Source organism: Ambystoma mexicanum, chromosome 3q, assembly GCF_040938575.1.
Source record: "Ambystoma mexicanum isolate Mex_15411 chromosome 3q, UKY_AmexF1_1, whole genome shotgun sequence".
Classification (NCBI taxonomy): domain Eukaryota; kingdom Metazoa; phylum Chordata; class Amphibia; order Caudata; family Ambystomatidae; genus Ambystoma; species Ambystoma mexicanum.
Genome location: NC_090926.1, coordinates 1,058,058,919 through 1,058,076,888, shown reverse-complemented (window position 1 = coordinate 1,058,076,888; position 17,970 = coordinate 1,058,058,919). Strand labels below are relative to the sequence as shown.

Here is a 17,970-nt window from a genome sequence, read left to right as displayed (position 1 = left end):
GCCAGGACTGGCCCCATGAGGGCTTTTGAAGAGGATGCCAGGCTCTAGAAGCCCGAGCCCTAACTCCACCTGGCCAATGGGTTTGCCAGAGGGGGTTTTGGGCGAGGGTCGTGACATTGTGTATATATCGTATTGATATAACATTGATCAGCTCAGCTTTTCACTGTTTCATTCCCGAATATTAGATACACTTATTCATACATCTTTTGCATGGACCCTTAGTCTTTCGCTATAACAATATAAATGTTGTAATCTAACATGGGTGCTCTAAGAATATTTTGACTACAAATCACCATCTAATGTCTAAAGCTTCAGATTAGCTTTTTTCCTATTTAGCCTCTGTCCATTTGGCATCTATGTGCTCATATTCACTGGTTTATTAATATATCAAATGTATAACAATCCTTTGTATTACCCAGTATGGTTTAGATAATCATCTTCAGAACCAGGCAATTCGTTGCCATCTGTAAAATCAATGGTATTTTACAATATGCAATTTTTCATAACATCATATTTATCTGCCCAAATGGGTTTGTTCACTATTTTACATTCCCCTATCCTCTAGACTTACTCTGACATCATAACACACATTACTTGCACTCTACACAAGATTGCAGGAACGGACACTTGTATTTATGACTTGTTCTGTCGCCATCGCATCACCTTTGACCAGCCAACATGCTTTCTGCATTGTTAATGCGCCATCACGTTCACATCCTAATACGGATGTAAATTTCCTTCGCGCATGATTGCAGGAACGGACACTTTGTATTTAATACGTGTTCTGTCGCCATTGCATCATCGTTCACTAGCCAACTGGCATTCTGCATTGTAGATACGTCACCACGTTGACGTCTCAACACAGAAGTAAATTACCTTTGCCGCTAACGCCACATTCACCCATTTCCTCACGGACGGAGCAACATACAGAATACTTGCGGGCATCAGAGCCATTTGATATATTCTGCCATCAGGCACAGGTAAACTTACATCATTTGAGTAATCCTTCCTAACACATCAGATCTTCGGAGATAGGGAAATGGCCCGACATATTTATTTCTGTTTTAATTTCCATGTAGCATTACAGCTTGACATCCTAACGTGGCACTTCTATATTGTAACATCAGGATATTACGGATCCTTTTCCCACATGCATTGGAGAACAGGAATCAACAGGAGTACTATTAAATGTAAGGAATACTTCAATCCCTCAATTCATTATTTTATTATATTCTGTTAGACAGACGTACTAATAGACATAAGACCCCTTTTTTCTAAATCACAGGTCCTGGTATTTTTCAAATGAGGTCCATACAATCGTTCTTTTACAGAAAACGCTAGATCTCCCTACCAAGACCAATCATTTTTCCTTTGACTCTTCTTACAGTCAAGGTAATCATAATCACCAATATTTAGATTTTTTCACTCTTATATTCACATCCCAACCAAGGTACCATCTGACTATAGTTTTCCTTGTCATGTTACATGTATCCTGAACTGACAACAGGAGAACAGCAGGTGACTTATGAGACACATTTAGACACCACTTTACTAACCGATGATCACCTTGTCTAATTATTTGCGTAATTTCCACGTCACTATTGGACTCTGGGTACCATTACGGTCATTTTCTCTTCCAGGCAACGTTGCATGTTCACATTAATTGATTTAGCCAATTGGATACGGGGCACCAACCATCCCCTCTCTATGTGGCTCAGACTACTTTAAACTGCTTTGATTGTTTGTATTTTTGGTATGCATCACAGTAGCCAAACTGTATTGTCTCTATTTAAAATGTTGGTACTTGTTAACACAATATTGAGGAATTAGTGTTTCCCTTTCTAGGGACACAAACAGGAAACTAATGTTTGTTATAATTTTTCTCCCCATCCTTATTTCGCTTTTGTTCTGATTTTGAATGTGTGTTCAGCTGTTTTCTGTTTGTTGGATTGTCTATGCTATACATGGCTCATAATATTCTATTTTAATTTGCTTATTGGACCTTCTCTCTTTTCATTGTAACTATGTTTTTAACAATATGTGTTTCCAGTGAACCAATGTTCCATCTCATTTGTATCGTTTATGCTTTACTGATATGCTAATCATGCATCTTTTCACATGTTTCTAATGTGCTATGTCCTTCCACCCTCCCCTCCCTTCCCTCGTATTTTACCCAATTTCTTATGTACTATCAGTTTTTTGGTTTCTTGGTCCTGCGTTAAAGAGGACCAAATCGGTCGAAACACGTGTTGGCTTTTTTCTGGGCCCATCCTTTGATTTAACTTGATTGAACAATAAATGTGCATTTGGACCAAATACTATATTTCGTAAAAGTCTTGGACATCTGTAGGACAGCGCTTTCTTTCCACAGATCACCAGTCTGTCTATTTCTTGCATATGGTTGGGTAACCTATGATCTGATGGTTAAGCAGCAGCAGTCCATTTATTATAACACAACAGTCACACCTTCTCTATGCAGTCTTCTTTCCTTCATATCTCTTTAAACGTATCAGTGTTTAACTTTTGCAGCCCACTGCACCCTATGTGCAGTGTTGCTGGGAACCCTTTGGGTTCTCCTTTGAGATTGTTTCACTATTCTTAACAGCTACTGCTCTTCAAGATAGAGGGATACGTTGTATCTTTCCTAAAACTTTATCTTATGAGAGATAAGCACACACCACCTTATGTGGAGTGCTAAAGGGATACCTAGTATCCCCCTTCTCTCTGCTTTTTAGTCACAGTGACAACCCTACCGTTATGGCTGGTGGCCGTAGACGTGTTCTACCAACTATTGTGCTATTTTTTAGCGCAGACTGCATTTGCGGTCTTGGTTGTTCACAATAGGGTCACCTATGTTCTAACTTGGTGGCTACGTTCTTTTTTCGCCATTTCTCATGTGGTTGCCCTTTTTAAGCCCTTCTTCTAGCATTCTGGGAGGGGGAGGTCTGTGTGTGTGTTTTGTCTTTGGCAGGAACCATTGGGTGTCCCCACCTAGGCTCCAGTGTGTCTGTGAAGGCAAGAAGTGGGGGAGAAGTTTAACACTCCTGCTCTTTGTCTGCTATAGTGCCTGAAGGGAACCAGTTCCCACTGGGGGGCTGGCTGTCATGATTGGACAGCCCCCCCCCCACTTTCTGTAAACTTCTGAGAGAGTTTGCAGAGGAGTGAGTGGGAAATCCGAATATTAGGTGAGGTTCCTGAGGTAGAAGGCAAGTTGACTACTGGAACAGAAGTTCCCGAAGCTGAAGACGACCAGAAATGACTGCAGACCCTTCTAGTACACGTGAAGTCACCAATGCCGTCCTATCCCCGTTTTCTTATCGACAGAGGAGCTTCAAGAGGACGAATCCTTCCCATTGGCTGTTGAGACCAACTAGCCTCAAGACGAACTACAAATCCAGCCATCTCCCGAGGTGCCGTTACTCTCCAGTGCTGCAGACCGGGAATACCAGGAGACCTTCAACCCATTTTCAGTGTAACGTCTTGGCGTGGACGAATCTCCCCAGAACTTTGGTGAGCTCCAGTTGGACCTCCATAGGCAAGATCCCCATCAACAGAATGCAGGACGACAGAAGTGAGGAAGATCGACAGGCCGATAACCGTCCTAAATTGGAGCCAATAAAAATGCGTAAAAACCACAGACCAGAGTAAAAGACCAAAGAAATCCAAGTCAAGTTCCTCTCTCGTGAATGCTGCTGCGACATCCCATTCAGAGTCCTTCCTTTCATCACCAGACAGAGGAATCCAGAGACCGGATCCGTCGCTGCTGCACAAGAGAGAATCCAGCTACGTTTGCTACTTGGGGCTAAAGGTATAACTTACCTTGTGTCGAACAGTTGCTCCAGCGTGACTGGAGTGCTTAAAGAGGCGTGTCCACTCTACCCCTGGCCCAGGCTTGACAGCTTGTATTCTATTAGGGAGTCCTTTGCAGGGCCTCCCTACTTTGTGTTATATTACTAAATATTTCCATTTGTGTGACTAAAGTATCACTTTACCTGGCCGGTTGCTACATAAGACTTTGGTTCCGCTCCTACAAAGCCTTTTTGGTATAGTTAGGGACTGGACTTTAAAAGCATATAGCATTGAAAAGTGTCACTACAACGTGAAGATTTGCTAAAGTATATATAACCAACTATTTTCCTTCCTGCAAACTTTATTTGATGTGGTTTTACTAAACGAATACAATGACTATATGTTGTAAATCTATGTGAGCGCGTGGTAGTACCGTTAATATGGTAGACCGGTCATTAGTGTCATCCCCACCTTCTCTGGTCCCCCCGTGTTGTTCCCTTGTGCACCCCCCCCCTTCCTGCACACAGGAATCTGTCCTGATACATTCTGGTTTCACCATCACCGTCTTGTGGCCAATGCTGGATTTTACTTTTATGGACTTCATTGATTCATGGTGCGTCACACTTTCGCAACTCTCATGCTGGACTTCCTTTGCATCTTGTACTCATGATGGCCCTGAATCATGCTGTTCCATCTTCATCTTGTATCCTGGCTTGCAACATTATGTGCTACTACTGACTTCTGCAATTGTATTCGCTCTCCTCTCTTGCTTCTCCACTCTTTTTGACTGCTTACTCTCATTTCTCTCCTCCCCTCCCCTCTCCCTTTTCCCATCTCCTCCCCTCCTCCCCTTACTTTCTTCTATGCACTTACTCTATCAGAATTGTCCCTGGACCTACTATGATAGCAACCTCGTCTGTCGCTCCCCTATCCCTTTACTGTTGCCCCCCCCTCCCTCCAGCACTATCTGAAATGTTGTCAGGCCTAGTACGATAGTCACTTGTTTTGTTCCTCCCTTCCGTTTCTGCACCCCTCTCCCTCACCTTTTGTTTTCCTCCAGCTCTACCAGAAATGTCGTCAGGCCTAGTACGGTAGTCACCTGTCTTTTTCCAATTCCTTCCCACTCTCCCCTTCCCTTCATTATCTATGTCTTAGCACTTGCACTATCTGAAATGTCGTCAGGCCGAGTACGATAGTTAATTTCACATCCTTACTGTTCATGGCCTGTAAGAATGTCGTATTGTCCCTTGTTCCCTTCCTTGCCTTGAAGCGCTTTGAAACACATTGTGTATAGGCGCTATATAAATAAACTAACATAAACTATCATATCATTCTCTGTAACAAATGCAACCGCAAGCCACTTCTATTGAATCAATCACCTCTAAAATGTACTGCTATTAATTCCTGTGTGTGTTGGTAAGTATGTATCTACCTTCTTTGTGTAGACAAAAATAAATGTATATTTTTAACATAACATTTACTGTGTAAAAGTTTCTTAGGAGTATTGTATTTACTGGGTTCAGTGTACTTACCTACAGCTCACATCTTCCTCCTATGATAAGCCTGACTGCTCTGCCGTCCTGCCAATATCCTTTGGTTAGGACAGACTATTTTATTTTAATTACATGTACAGACTTATACTAAGAGTTGGGGACCTGTACACCAAGGGATAGTTTTATAAAGTTGTACCTCAAGTGGATTTTAGGAAAACTCCCCTAACACAAAGGAGTAACAAAGTTTCTCAAGACTGACAGAGACAGCTTCCCCATAACAATGAGCAAAAGGCAACGGCAGTGAAACTGAAGGCTTCACTTCCCTTCAGAAAAGCGAGGACAGGTTCAAACAAGGAGCAAAAAGGGTGTCCAACTGAAGTCAATAGTGGAAAAGGGGCAAATTAGAAAAGCTTTCCTAACAACTATATTGACTGAGTTTGGCTAACCCAAAATGCCATTTTCCTCTTCAATAAAATAAGATGGCCTCTCTGAACCCTCTTCAGGACTCATTCTGAAAATCCATCTGGATACTGCTAAATACTAATGATAAATAGCCAACAGAAATAAATGGGCGCAAACCATAGGCTGACAAAATAAGCTTTGCATTGGGCGCTCTCATGCTTACGGTTTACTTAGTGCCTAATAGTACCAGAAGAAGAGCACCTTCTACCCACTATTCATCAGTGTGGACTTACTGCACGCTCTTTCTCCTCTGCCTCCGATTGTGACAGAGCAATGGCAAGCTGAAGCTCTTCTTCCTCCTGGAGCGCCGCTTCATCTCGCTTGGGTGGTGTCTGGGCACAAGAAAAAGAAATATGGTTAGCTGGGCCGACGAAAAGTGTGGAGAACTGAATAGAGCGAAGCAGAAAGTACCTTAAAAGAAGGTTTAGAAAAGATGCTCACAAGAAACTCCAGATTCACAGAGTCCAATTTCGTTCTACACAGGGAAGACCCAAAATCTATAGATGGCAGTCCCTAGGAGACACCATACACCTTCCTCCCATCATTCAGACGTGTGCATTACACTACATCCCGTACTCTGAAAACGACAACTCCAAAGCAGCACCCATTCGGCAACCACCACACAAGCCCAGATGTACAATGATAAATGAACACCAACTAACAATACAAATGCAAAGTGGCGCACAATAACATACGCACACAGCTCCCAAAAGACAATAATACACACAAACCGATATATGGACTTGATGCTAGGTAAATGATACAAGAGCACAGATCCTGATGCACAGCGATTCAAAAACTCTACTTAAAATAGTCTCATGTGGGCACTGATACATGCACATCTATAGTGTCTTAAGTGTCCCAACACATTTATACAACCCCATATACCCACCAATACATGCACATCCGTTCATATAGGGCCCAATACAAATGACACACACACCCATTTAGACATACTCTGATACACGCTGATACAAGCACACAGACTCCAATACACACATGCATGCACGTCGATTTACAGACTGTCTGATGCACCGTTATGCATAGACATCTATTCAACCTACAGGCCCACATATAATCCAATATATGCCTACTCATCATTAACACAGAACCAGCAATCCATGTACCGATATTCACACAGGTCCAGACACACAGTAATATGTACATAATGATCCATAAAGTAAACAGACAAACACACATAATAAACAGAGGAGTAAGGCAGCGACCAAACATAGGGATATACATATCAACTAAGTCTATTCATCAATCCAGTGGTAAAGGTCACTTTGCAAGAATGAGACCTTGTGGCCATACTCTCTGAATCAAAGGTCAACAATTTTGTTGGAGAATGATAGAGTGGACATGTAAGTATTTGAACTTGGGGGTTCTGTGCATGCAAGAGCATATATTTCCAGTTTCAGCAGGAGAGAAAAGGAACTAATGTACAAAGCTAACTAAACATAAACAGTGTGAAAGTGGGGGTGCCCTGCTTCCCTCAAGACACACAGGATGCTGGGTTATTACTATCCACGATGTATGGGAACAAAGAGTAGGGATTATGGGATGCTCCAGTCATTTGTAATTATGGCAAATGAGACTGAAAAAAGATCAAAAAAGGAGCACTCACAGAAATAGAAGCGAAACCGGCCATCATAAAAGTTACGGGGGGTGAGGCGGGAGAGGCAAAGAGGAGAGGGAGACGGAAAGAGCAGTAAGGGGGAACGAAAAGGAATACAAGGAGAGAGGAGAAGAGATGGATGAGGGGGGGAAGAGATGGACGAGGGGGGGAAGAGAAGGACGAGGGGGGGAAGAGAAGGACGAGGGGGGGAAGAGAAGGACGAGGGGGGGGAAGAGAAGGACGAGGGGGGGGAAGAGAAGGACGAGGGGGGGGGAAGAGAAGGACGAGGGGGGGAAGAGAAGGACGAGGGGGGGGAAGAGAAGGACGAGGGGGGGGAAGAGAAGGACGAGGGGGGGGAAGAGAAGGACGAGGGGGGAGAGAAGGAAAAGGGGGGAGAGAAGGAAAAGGGGGGAGAGAAGGAAAAGGGGGGAGAGAAGGAAAAGGGGGAGAGAAGGAAAAGGGGGGAGAGAAGGAAAAGGGGGGAGAGAAGGAAAAGGGGGGAGAGAAGGAAAAGGGGGAGAGAAGGAAAAGGGGGGAGAGAAGGAAAAGGGGGGAGAGAGGGAAAAGGGGGAAGAGAGGGAAAAGGGGGAAGAGAGGGAAAAGGGGGAAGAGAGGGAAAAGGGGGAAGAGAGGGAAAAGGGGGAAGAGAGGGAAAGGGGGGAAGAGAGGGAAAGGGGGGAAGAGAGGGAAAGGGGGGAAGAGAGGGAAAGGGGGGAAGAGAGGGCAAGGGGGGAAGAGAGGGAAAGGGGGGAGGGAGAGAAGGAAGAGGGGAGAGAAGGAAGAGGGGAGAGAAGGAAGAGGGGGAAGAGAAGGAAGAGGGGGAAGAGAAGGAAGAGGGGGAAGAGAAGGAAGAGGGGGAAGAGAAGGAAGAGGGGGAAGAGAAGGAAGAGGGGGAAGAGGGGGGAGAGAAGGAAGAGGGGGAAGAGAAAGAAGGGGGGAAGAGAAAGAAGGGGGGAAGAGAAAGAAGGGGGGGAAGAGAAGGAAGAGGGGAAAGAGAAGGAAGAGGGGAAAGAGAAGGAAGAGGGGAAAGAGAAAGAAGAGGGGAAAAGAAGGAAGAGGGGAAGAGAAGGAAGAGGGTGAAACAGAAGGGCAAGAGGGTGAGACGGAAGGGGAAGAGGGTGAGACGGAAGGGGAAGAGGGAAGGAGAATTGAAGACGGGAGGAGAAGTGGAGAGAGGCACGTGAGCTTTCACTAAATGTAAAGTGTACATTTGCAGCAAATGAGCAGTAGTTAAAGGGGGCAGATTGTCAGTAGGACTGAACCATAAAACAGAAGGTGCCCACAAAAGGAAGGAAGCAAGCAAACACCACTAACAGACTTTTGCTAGCCATTAGCACACAAACAATAAGTGTTGGAGGTAAATGAGCTTTAGGGATAAGCCAAGAAAAGAAAATGACCCAGAGAGATGGTTGAAAGTATACTCTCAACAACAGAGGGCCAAGGAGAAAGAATGGACAAACAGATTGTACGCATCTGGGGACCAACAACTAACAGCTGAGAAGCATACTTATCTCAAGGGTGACATAAAACCTTCAAATTAAAAAGGTAGAGGGGCAAATTAACCGTTTAGACTCCATGTTTAAGTTATGGGGGTGTCAGTAGCATTTTTCCTGGTTGTGAGTTACAAACCCTATGTGTTCAGTGTATCACAGGCTGCGTTCTAGTCCTCGGTGGTAGTTGCCGATAGTGTGCTGGTCATTATAAGGTGCATGGGTTCTGTGGCATTCAGGGGCGGAGACAAGGACTGTGTTGTAGGTGCAGAGAAAGTTGATTTTCCCTTGCATCAAGTCTCACCTTTCGGCTGCTCTGAGCCTCTGTCCCTGCAGCTCCTTTCTCCTCTTCCCCAGCCTGGGTCTTATTCAAGATTAAAAAAACAAAAAATAAACATGTAAGAAGAGCCCATTTGCACCCATGTTAGCACCCATGGGTAGCACGCTCGCCATGCAAGCTGCACAAGGTGGCACGTCCCCAATGGCAACATTATAATGTGCCCCCAACACTTACTGCCTCCCCTATCAAGTGCAATCACATTTGATGGGGCTCCTACTTCCTTCCACTATCAGCCATGACATGTCCATTGAATCAGTTTACATTTGTTAGGTGTGATTGTGTACAGTTATACAGCTCCTCTGACACCTCCCATTATCAGTGGGGATTTCGGGTGTAGCAGCTGCTCACTGCTTCCATTATATGATGTGCCTGTTAAGTCAAAGCAGCTTCCACTTGGTGCAACGTCTACCTACTTCATTAACAACTCTAACCATATCATGAGAAGCTCCAACTTCCTCCAAACCTGTATCTGCTTCCCAGATGTCATGTGTAGCTGGTAAGTCCTCTTGCTAACAGGGCATGGAGTACCTACCACCTCTGCCAGGTGCAATTCCAAAATACCCTAACTCTCACATGCATCCCAGTCAGGTTCAGCACAAACTCCACTCAATATCAATGTGAACGTGCGGTAAGATCAACAATAACAGTGTTGGGTGCAACTCCATCAACTATCAACCAAAAAGTGTAGTTTCTACCTCGTCCCACAACCAGAAACCACTCCCAATTCTGCTCCAGCCTCCTCCTCCTTCTAGCAACTGAAACCTGCTCAAGTATGGCTCCTACTTCATCTCACTAAAAACTGATACCACGTCACATGCAGCTCCACCCACCACTCACAATCAGCTGTAACCATGACAGATGCCATTCAGAGATCCTCTCGTCAGATGCAACCACATACGATGCAGCTCTTATTTGTTATAATGTATGTTGGGGCAAAGAGTGCCCTCCCTTTAAAGAACGCCCACATCTGATCTTTCCTTAGAAACCTTGAAAACATGAATTATTAACCCAAGTATCCCCCCCACCACCCAACCCTCAAAAGAGCTACTCATGCTCTCTCTTTGGCAGGCAGCTACTCTATTTTTGCCAGCTTCCATTCCCATCTCCTGCGGCTAACCAATGAGGTGCAGCTCTGACCTTCTACATCAGATGCAGCTCCAAGCTCCACCCACTATCAGATGCATCAGTGCAGAGTGGAGTACCGCCTACCACTAACTGCATCAGCTGCTGCTCCAAACTATTCACAACACCCTGGTAAAATGCAGCAACTAGCTTTTTCCCTAACCGCAACAAATGCAACTCATACTTCTTTCACACACAATGTTAAGAGTAGTTTGCAACTTCTCCAATCGCTAGCTGTAACCACTACTAGCTTTAAGCACATCAGTTTTTACCACTACCAAACAAGGCGTTGCTACCTCCCGTTAGCGCATAAAGTGGACCAGTGTGTTACCAAAGCTAAGTTGTGAAACCACATTTGAAAAAAATGTCAGCACCCTGGCTGCCCTTTAAAGGCCAATCAATAAGTGACTTCCTGATCAAATAGCTTCTCCCACTACCGCCAATGTCTTCATGTCACTTTTAAGGTCTTGTTGATTGTTCACATCTGAAGCGCTCTTATTTTCATTTACATTTTGGCAAACACACTGACAATATAGTTTTTCAAATTTTAAAACAGTGTTCACAGTTCTACAAAGCCAAGTATTAAAAGGAATGTCACATATTGGCAGGGGAATAGTAACAATCAACACTGTTGCTCCAGCAGTTCTCCAGAGGAGGCAGAGATATTATTTTAATGGTGGAGTTCCTTCCTAGCCATATATAAACACTAGCTAGCAGGGAAGACACACCAAGATAATGAAGATGTAGTATACAAGAATGAGGAGGTGGTATGCAAGAGAAGCAGTGCACACAACAGTAGGATTATAGGTTCCAGAACAGGTTGGTAGTACCAGGGATTATGGGGCGGAATATAGGAGTGGAGGGGGCACATGGATGTTTTGCAAGCTCTGCTACTAAGGATATCACAACTAACCAGACCAATATACACCAGATGAATGCCGTCGCCTCCTTTGTCCAACTGTAGAATTCTCACCACAATAACACTATGTAGACCTATACGCAAATCTCCTGAATTCATATCCTCATTAGGAAAGATTTAGCAAGTTTCAGAAGAACAGACTCAAAAAACAGCAGCTGAGACAATATTTAAAATAAAGAGAGTCGGGAAGAAAACCCAGCAGTCAAACCTAAAAAGAGATCAGATTGTTACAGAGGAGTCAAACTCGGAAAGGTATGACATTGCAATAGGCAGCAGAATAGCTCAGGAAGGCACACCATCCTAGGGAGCAGATGGGTTCAATCAGGAGTAGTGTCAAAGGGCTCAGAGAATCCTGGGGAAGAGACACCTTCATTCTAAGAGGGCTAGAAGCGCTCAGGAAAGGATTAGATTGTGAGATGCATAGTAGCTCATGATGGCATAGCACTAGACAAGGAACAGGATTGGCATAGAGGAGCACAGAAAGGACTGTGCTGTCATAGGGAGCAGAACTCCTCAGGAAGTAAACCAGTCAGCAGAGGCGCTCATCAAGGAAGAGCAATCTTGTAGAGAGTGTGAGAAATCAGAGGGCGTCCTCACATCTACTCCCTTTGGGTACTCTTCCCAGGTGGCCAGGGAAAGGCCATCGCTTTTGTACCTTAACCCGGGGGTGAAGAAGCGAGGGAGTATCACCTGGTAAGAGGGTCCTTGGGGGTTTCCATTTCAGGAGGAACCCTCAATACCAGACACAGATATGGGGTATTGCTACCCCTGTTCCACTGACCAAGAAAACACCAGGAGATTTTATCAGTATAAGAACACCAGGAAGAGGGTGAAGAAGAGAAGGATTCATGAGGAGACAGCCAACACCTGGTATCTCCCTTTCCCTATTGTGAACCAACCTAACCCTCCCCTGGCCTTTATGGGCTATTGTAAAACATCTCCCGGCATTTTCCCACAATTTACCTATGACAGTACTGGGACGAGGAAGAGGCAACTAGAAGTAGTGAAAACTAGTAACTCCTTTCACCACTCTAGTACTGGGACGAGGAAGATGCCTGCAGAGTACTGTGAAGGTCACACATGTCCCTCTAAATAAAGTCAGGCAAGTCCAATTGAGAACTCACACATGAAACCTGTCAAGTGGTTGCAGGTGTATAAAAAGCGAGGAAAAGAGCAGCACAGAGAGAAGCAGGGAGGCCTCTCTGGGAGAGTGCAGCAGGTGATACTGTTTGAAAGGAGTCAGCCATGGTTGGACGGGCAGGGGAGCCAGGACGCCGGCATTAGATCGCGAAGACCTGTGGAGCACAGGGCAAGTTGGGACGTTAGAATTCCACAGTTGTGGTAGCCTCCATGGTCGGAAAGCCGCAGCTGGCGCTGTAGGCAAAGGAGGAGAAACAAAGTTGTTGCCAGCTTCCGCAGAAGGGAAGCAGAGCTGCTGGCGAGTGCAGAGAAGCATATGAAGAGCGATTGGGGCTCGCCGTCACAAGCAAACCAGCAGTCTGAGCAGAAGCGGAGCGACACAGCTGCCCTAGAGGAACATCGAAGGCCGGTTAGTGAAAGGGAATGTCACTCAAAGCCAGGGCACTCCTAGGGGCTGCATGGAAGTGAGACGAATGGCGATTGAAGCAAATTAAATGTACAAATGTAATAAACCCGAAGCCATGGGTTGAATGGAAATCCAGCGGGGAAGTAAATCTTTACTAATTTTGAATACCAAACTGAATGAAAACTTTATGGGCAAAGCTACGATCGTATGAAAGATAAATGTGAAAGTGCCCATTTAAAAGTAAACTATGAAATAAGAGAGCAAGTGTGGAAGGTTGCGAAAGAGCATGCCAGAAAGATGGGGAGTAAATAAAACCACCATAAAGTGAATTTTATGCATGAATACAGTACGGCAAGGCAACAGACTGGAGAAGGATTTGTGACACATTGCGGCAAAGCCAAGAGGCTAATCAGGAGAAGCCAATACAGTGTGAACCTTCACAAAGTCAAGAGGCCGACAAAGCTAAGTGAGTGTGAATCTGTACACAGGGACACATGCAGAAGAACCTGAGTGGGGCTGAAGAGTCTAGAGTTCCTGGTTAAGCGACCTGTAATGGGTGGACCGTGTGGTCTGACAACTGTGGCTAGACCAGGGAACCCTCACAGTTGTGAAAACCAAAGACATTGTTAAAATAAACCAAGAAAGATTAATTTAAAAGTGAACTGTAAATGCAATCCAGGAGGAGTACTAAGTTGATTTGGAGTTGTGTTGTACCTTGAAAGGCTGAAACAAGTATATGTTGGCAAGTTTAAGTCTTGCAGAAGGGAATCCTGAGAATTGATGAACAGCAATAATGTCTTGAGGACGGAAGCCTCAAGGCCCTTTTCTTGGAACTGTGTTGCTTTGTACTTGGGGAAGGGAGCACCAAGGATTTGTGGAGCTGTTTTGAACTGAAGAAGGGTAATCTCTAGAATTTTGTGGAACTTTCTTAAACTTGGGGAAGGGGAGCTGAAAATGAAGCTAGGAGCTGAATGAAGCTCAGAACTTTGTTTTTATCACCATTTTCATTATTGTTGACATTCCTACAGATTGTTTAGCTTTAGTTGTGAGGGCAAAGATAGGTTTTGGACACAGAGTTTTAAATTGAAATTTCTGACTTTCCTTAGTTTTGTTCAGGTAGGAAAATCCCACCTTAGCATAGGGCAAGTTAGTCCTTCTGCCATCCTGACATTTGAGTTAGTAACATTTTTCATTTCTAACTTTGAATCGGTGGTCTGTGTCCTGCTTTACGATGCCTTCACAAGAGCCAAAAGAATGGATAGCATGGTCATGAGCAGTGGACCTCAGGAAGGGTGAGCAATGCCGTAGAGTTTACATGGTCAAGATAACAGAGCTTTGTCACAGCGAGCAGAGGTGCTCAGGAAGGGACAGCACTTACTGAGCAGAAGAGCTCAGGAAGAGACAGCAATATCACAGCGAGTAGAGGAGCTCAGGGTGGGATAGTATTGTCATAGGGAGTAGTGTTGCTATTAGGGAGGTTTTTCAAGTTTCCTGTGGTAAGGGTATAGAAAGGACACACCTGGAGTGTTAGTCAGGGTTATCGCCAAGACCTGCATCTCACAATGCTAAACGTGGCAGACCAGTCTCGTGTCACCCTTAGGAGGGGCAAGGGCAAGCAGCACACTCACATAAAAGCAAACAAAGGGCAATCTACACAGTATACATATTGAAAACATTTGCTTTATTATAAAGTCATATGATAAGAAATATTCAAAGAAAAGTATTTCTTGTTTTTATAACTTTTCTTATATTCTTAAGGGCCCCAAAAAAGACCCACATGTATTTGACATCCATAGCACAAACGTGTACAGTGGGGTAAAATGCATGGGCAACTTTGAGAGTTTAAGTGTGAAAGCAGATAATAAAATTGCACAAGTAATTTAAAAATCATCATCAGTAGTAAAAATGGCAACAATTTCCTAAAGAATAGCAAACCCTGATCTTAACAAATACAAAGTACAAGTTACAAGGTAAATACAGTTTTGTGATGGTTTGTAATTTGGCCATAGAGCTGAACGGGAAAGTCTGTAGGTTAGCACATGGTTTTAGCGAAAAGTTAGGCAAGTATTCCTTTGAGATAACTGGAGCTGGAGCTGTAGAGTCAACAACCTTTATTTGGAGTGTCTTGGAGATCCCTTCACAAGAGATCTCAGGCCATGTTCCACGACCAGAGGTCTGAGAATTTATGGCTGCAGAACTGGATCACAAATGCCATGAAAAGACAGTTGTGGTTGGAGGGTGTGGCGAACTGGGTGGAGGACTCTGACTAAAGTGTGCCAGTTAATCCTACTTCTAGGAGGGAAGTTTCCTACCTAGAAACCAGAAGTTAAGGGTGCTGCAAAGAAATAGTCCACATCATATTATCTAACTAGTCCCTACCACGCAAGAAAAGAAAAAACGGAAGACAAAAAAGGAGGCAGAGCAATACATTTGATCTTTGGTTTATACCTCGCCCAATACCTTGGATTTACTTCTCCTGACAAAAAGTATTCTCCAAAATGTACAAAACAAAAGTTCCAATAGCTCTCTTGGGTGGTTTCCTCAAACAATAAAAACATAAATAAAAGTCTCTCAAAGTCACTTTTCTTGTTCACAATATCAGGGGGATGACCCGACCTCCCTCCGGTTCTTTATAGGCTTAATTTGACAGTCGGGCAGAATCTCTCCTTCCCCCGAATTCCTCTGGGAGGGTCCTTCCCACTTGACAGTACCAGGGGAATGTCTTCCTTCACCTGGCTTTCCATAGGCTTACAGTTCACAACACCAGGGGCAATGTCTCTCTCCCCTGGCCTTTCTCACATTAGCTTCAAACACACAGTTATCAACTTCTCTTTGATAGGGGTTTCCTTGGTATCTTCCCTTTACCAAGTACTGCCACGAGGAAGAGGACTTGTGCTGTGTGCAGATTACAGGTCCCTGGGTTCTCTTGCGGTTTGATTCGGCCTGCTTGGTTGATTCTCCTGCCAAGTGGGACCACTAGGAAGTCATCTCACTTCCTGGTTTGGGTCCCAGGCCCTTTGTTCTCTCCTTTTCATGTTCTGCTCCCTTAGCCCACTCTCCTACCAAGTACGGATGCGAGGGAGATGCTTCTCGGTGTTGGTCCCAGACACCTGTTCCTCTCCTTATGGCTCTCTGGCATACCTGGTTCACTAGCCATGCAAGTACTGCAACTATGAAGATGACTGATGTTGATCTTCGTTATTGACTGTGGGTCCTAGACCCATCTTTCTTGATTCTTTCTTGGGTGTTTGGTGAAATTAGCTTTGTTTCCAAGGATTTCCTTTCTCTCCTTGATTAGTTGGGTTAGGGTATCCCACTGGTCCCTTCAGCCCCTTACAACTTTCCCGGTCACGCCTCTACCTTTAGGGTCTTAACCTGTAGGTTTTGGTCCGTCTAGGGGTCTTTCGACTTCGGTTTCAGGCTTCCGCAGTCTTCTCCCCTCCTCCGGCATGCTACGGCGGCTCCACAGCATTCCGCCATTGACCACAAGCGCATATCCGCTCGACCATGCTATCCCTTGCCTTCGCCCACCTAGACTGCTGCTTCTCCCTCTGACTGGACGATCCTTCCAAGTTGGACCGATTGGGAGCACCACCATAGACCCGGTAAGACCCGGTTCTACAGCCCCTTCTGTTTGTTGACCGCTTTAATGTGCCCTACGGATGCAGTTCCTTCTCCAGGGAAAGCTTCTCACTCTTCCTGGTTTTCTCCCTTCTATTTTGTATTGGCCTTGGCCACTAGGACCCCGTAAAACACTAGACTGCTGAATAGTGTTTTGAGGAGTGCTCGATACCTCTGCACTTCATCCTCATATTTCCCTGAGAGTTCTCTATATGGCAGAGTAGAAGCACCGAGCACCCCAGCCAAGATTCTCTATATGGTAACGTTGGACGAGCAATCAAGGCTAAAGCTCTTAGGAGGTGATGCAGGCTAGTTCTTAAGTACAGTGTAGTCCCCAAGCCCCGAACAAAGGAATGTCCACACACTATGTTAGTGATAACACAGTTCTTTATATAAATAAGGTTCAAGTTATATACATATACAATAAGACACTTTGTGCTCATGCAATACTATAATGATAAATGTACAATTTCTATGTGGTACCACAATTACTCTTTGACTCCATTAAAATGCACCAACTGTTGACAGTTTCAAATGGCATACAAATCAATAGCAAAGGTTATCAACCATAGACTTGGGAGGACAACAAGTTGGTTAAACAATTGGCAGAATACTGTGTTCCTACCACTAGACACAGTTCTGTGTGAGGATCCCCCCCCCACCTAGGCAACCTGTAAATAAGATATTCGGACAAGCCCAGTCCATATATAGTTTAGCAGAGTCTTATTTCCTTCTAAAAATGTTCTACTACCCCAACGTACCTGGTTTAGTAGAATTCTTCGATGAGTTGGCGACTGATCCTTCTTGAGTGAGCTCCCTTTAAGGCAGGAGCCACGGATCGTCGATGGACCTCGAAGTAGGTGAACCTTGGCTTTGAGAGTCCTTGATGAAAAGAGTTTGATGCCGCAATGCACAGTCATGTAGAACATAGCCACAGCAAGGGTGTTGGGGCGTTGGCGATCAGGACTCTACCACGGCTGGCGCTCGGATCTTCGTCCGCGTCTTTGTGGACTTCAGGTGGCGGGAAACCCACCGGCAGATTCTCCTCGGTTCGTCAGCGACCTTGACGTTCTCCTGGAGGACAAAGCGGTCGACGGTGGTGAGCAAGGGAGTCCTTGATTTCAAAGTGTCTTAGGCAATAGAGCGTTGCGGCTCCGGTCGACGACGTTACAGCGGTCCTCCGCACCTCGGTCGACGGCGATGGTCGTCGACGTCCTGGCGCTTTACTTAGGATTCCTCGGCGGTCCTCGTCTCCGGTCGGCAGCCTTTCGAGGACTGACTTACAGGGAGCCTTGGTGAAAGTAAGATGGTGCACGATGGTCCCTCGTAGCTCGGGAAGAGGTCTCCTAGCCAGGTTCTATCTTGGATCAGTCCTTGAAGACACAACAGCTTTCAGATTGCATCGAAGGACAGCAGCCGCAATTCTAGTTCATCAGCCAGGCGTCAAGGGGAAGCAGTTTCAAGTATCGACTTCAGCTTCTGAACAATTCCGGTAAGTGAGAGGTCCCCAGATATACTGTTCTGTCTCTCATTCACACTGCTGAGCTAGTCTCAGCAACCAATCATTCAG

The 17,970-nt window shown here is 45.0% G+C and overlaps 1 protein-coding gene across 4 annotated transcripts in view; it reads right to left on the bottom strand.

Moving 5' to 3' along the window:
- The window catches only part of HGS (hepatocyte growth factor-regulated tyrosine kinase substrate), a 793,272-nt gene that overhangs the window by 475,080 nt on the left and 300,222 nt on the right, over nucleotides 1–17,970 (bottom strand). For 2 of the 4 annotated variants that reach the window (XM_069655261.1, XM_069655262.1), the window contains exons 10-11: nucleotides 9,157–9,216; nucleotides 5,978–6,076 (exon numbers count right to left, since the gene is read on the bottom strand). In XM_069655261.1, coding sequence (XP_069511362.1) covers nucleotides 5,978–6,076; nucleotides 9,157–9,216 — 159 coding nt within the window. The remainder of the gene's footprint in view (nucleotides 1–5,977; nucleotides 6,077–9,156; nucleotides 9,217–17,970) is intronic. The other 2 variants (XM_069655264.1, XM_069655263.1) reach the window with 1 other exon arrangement.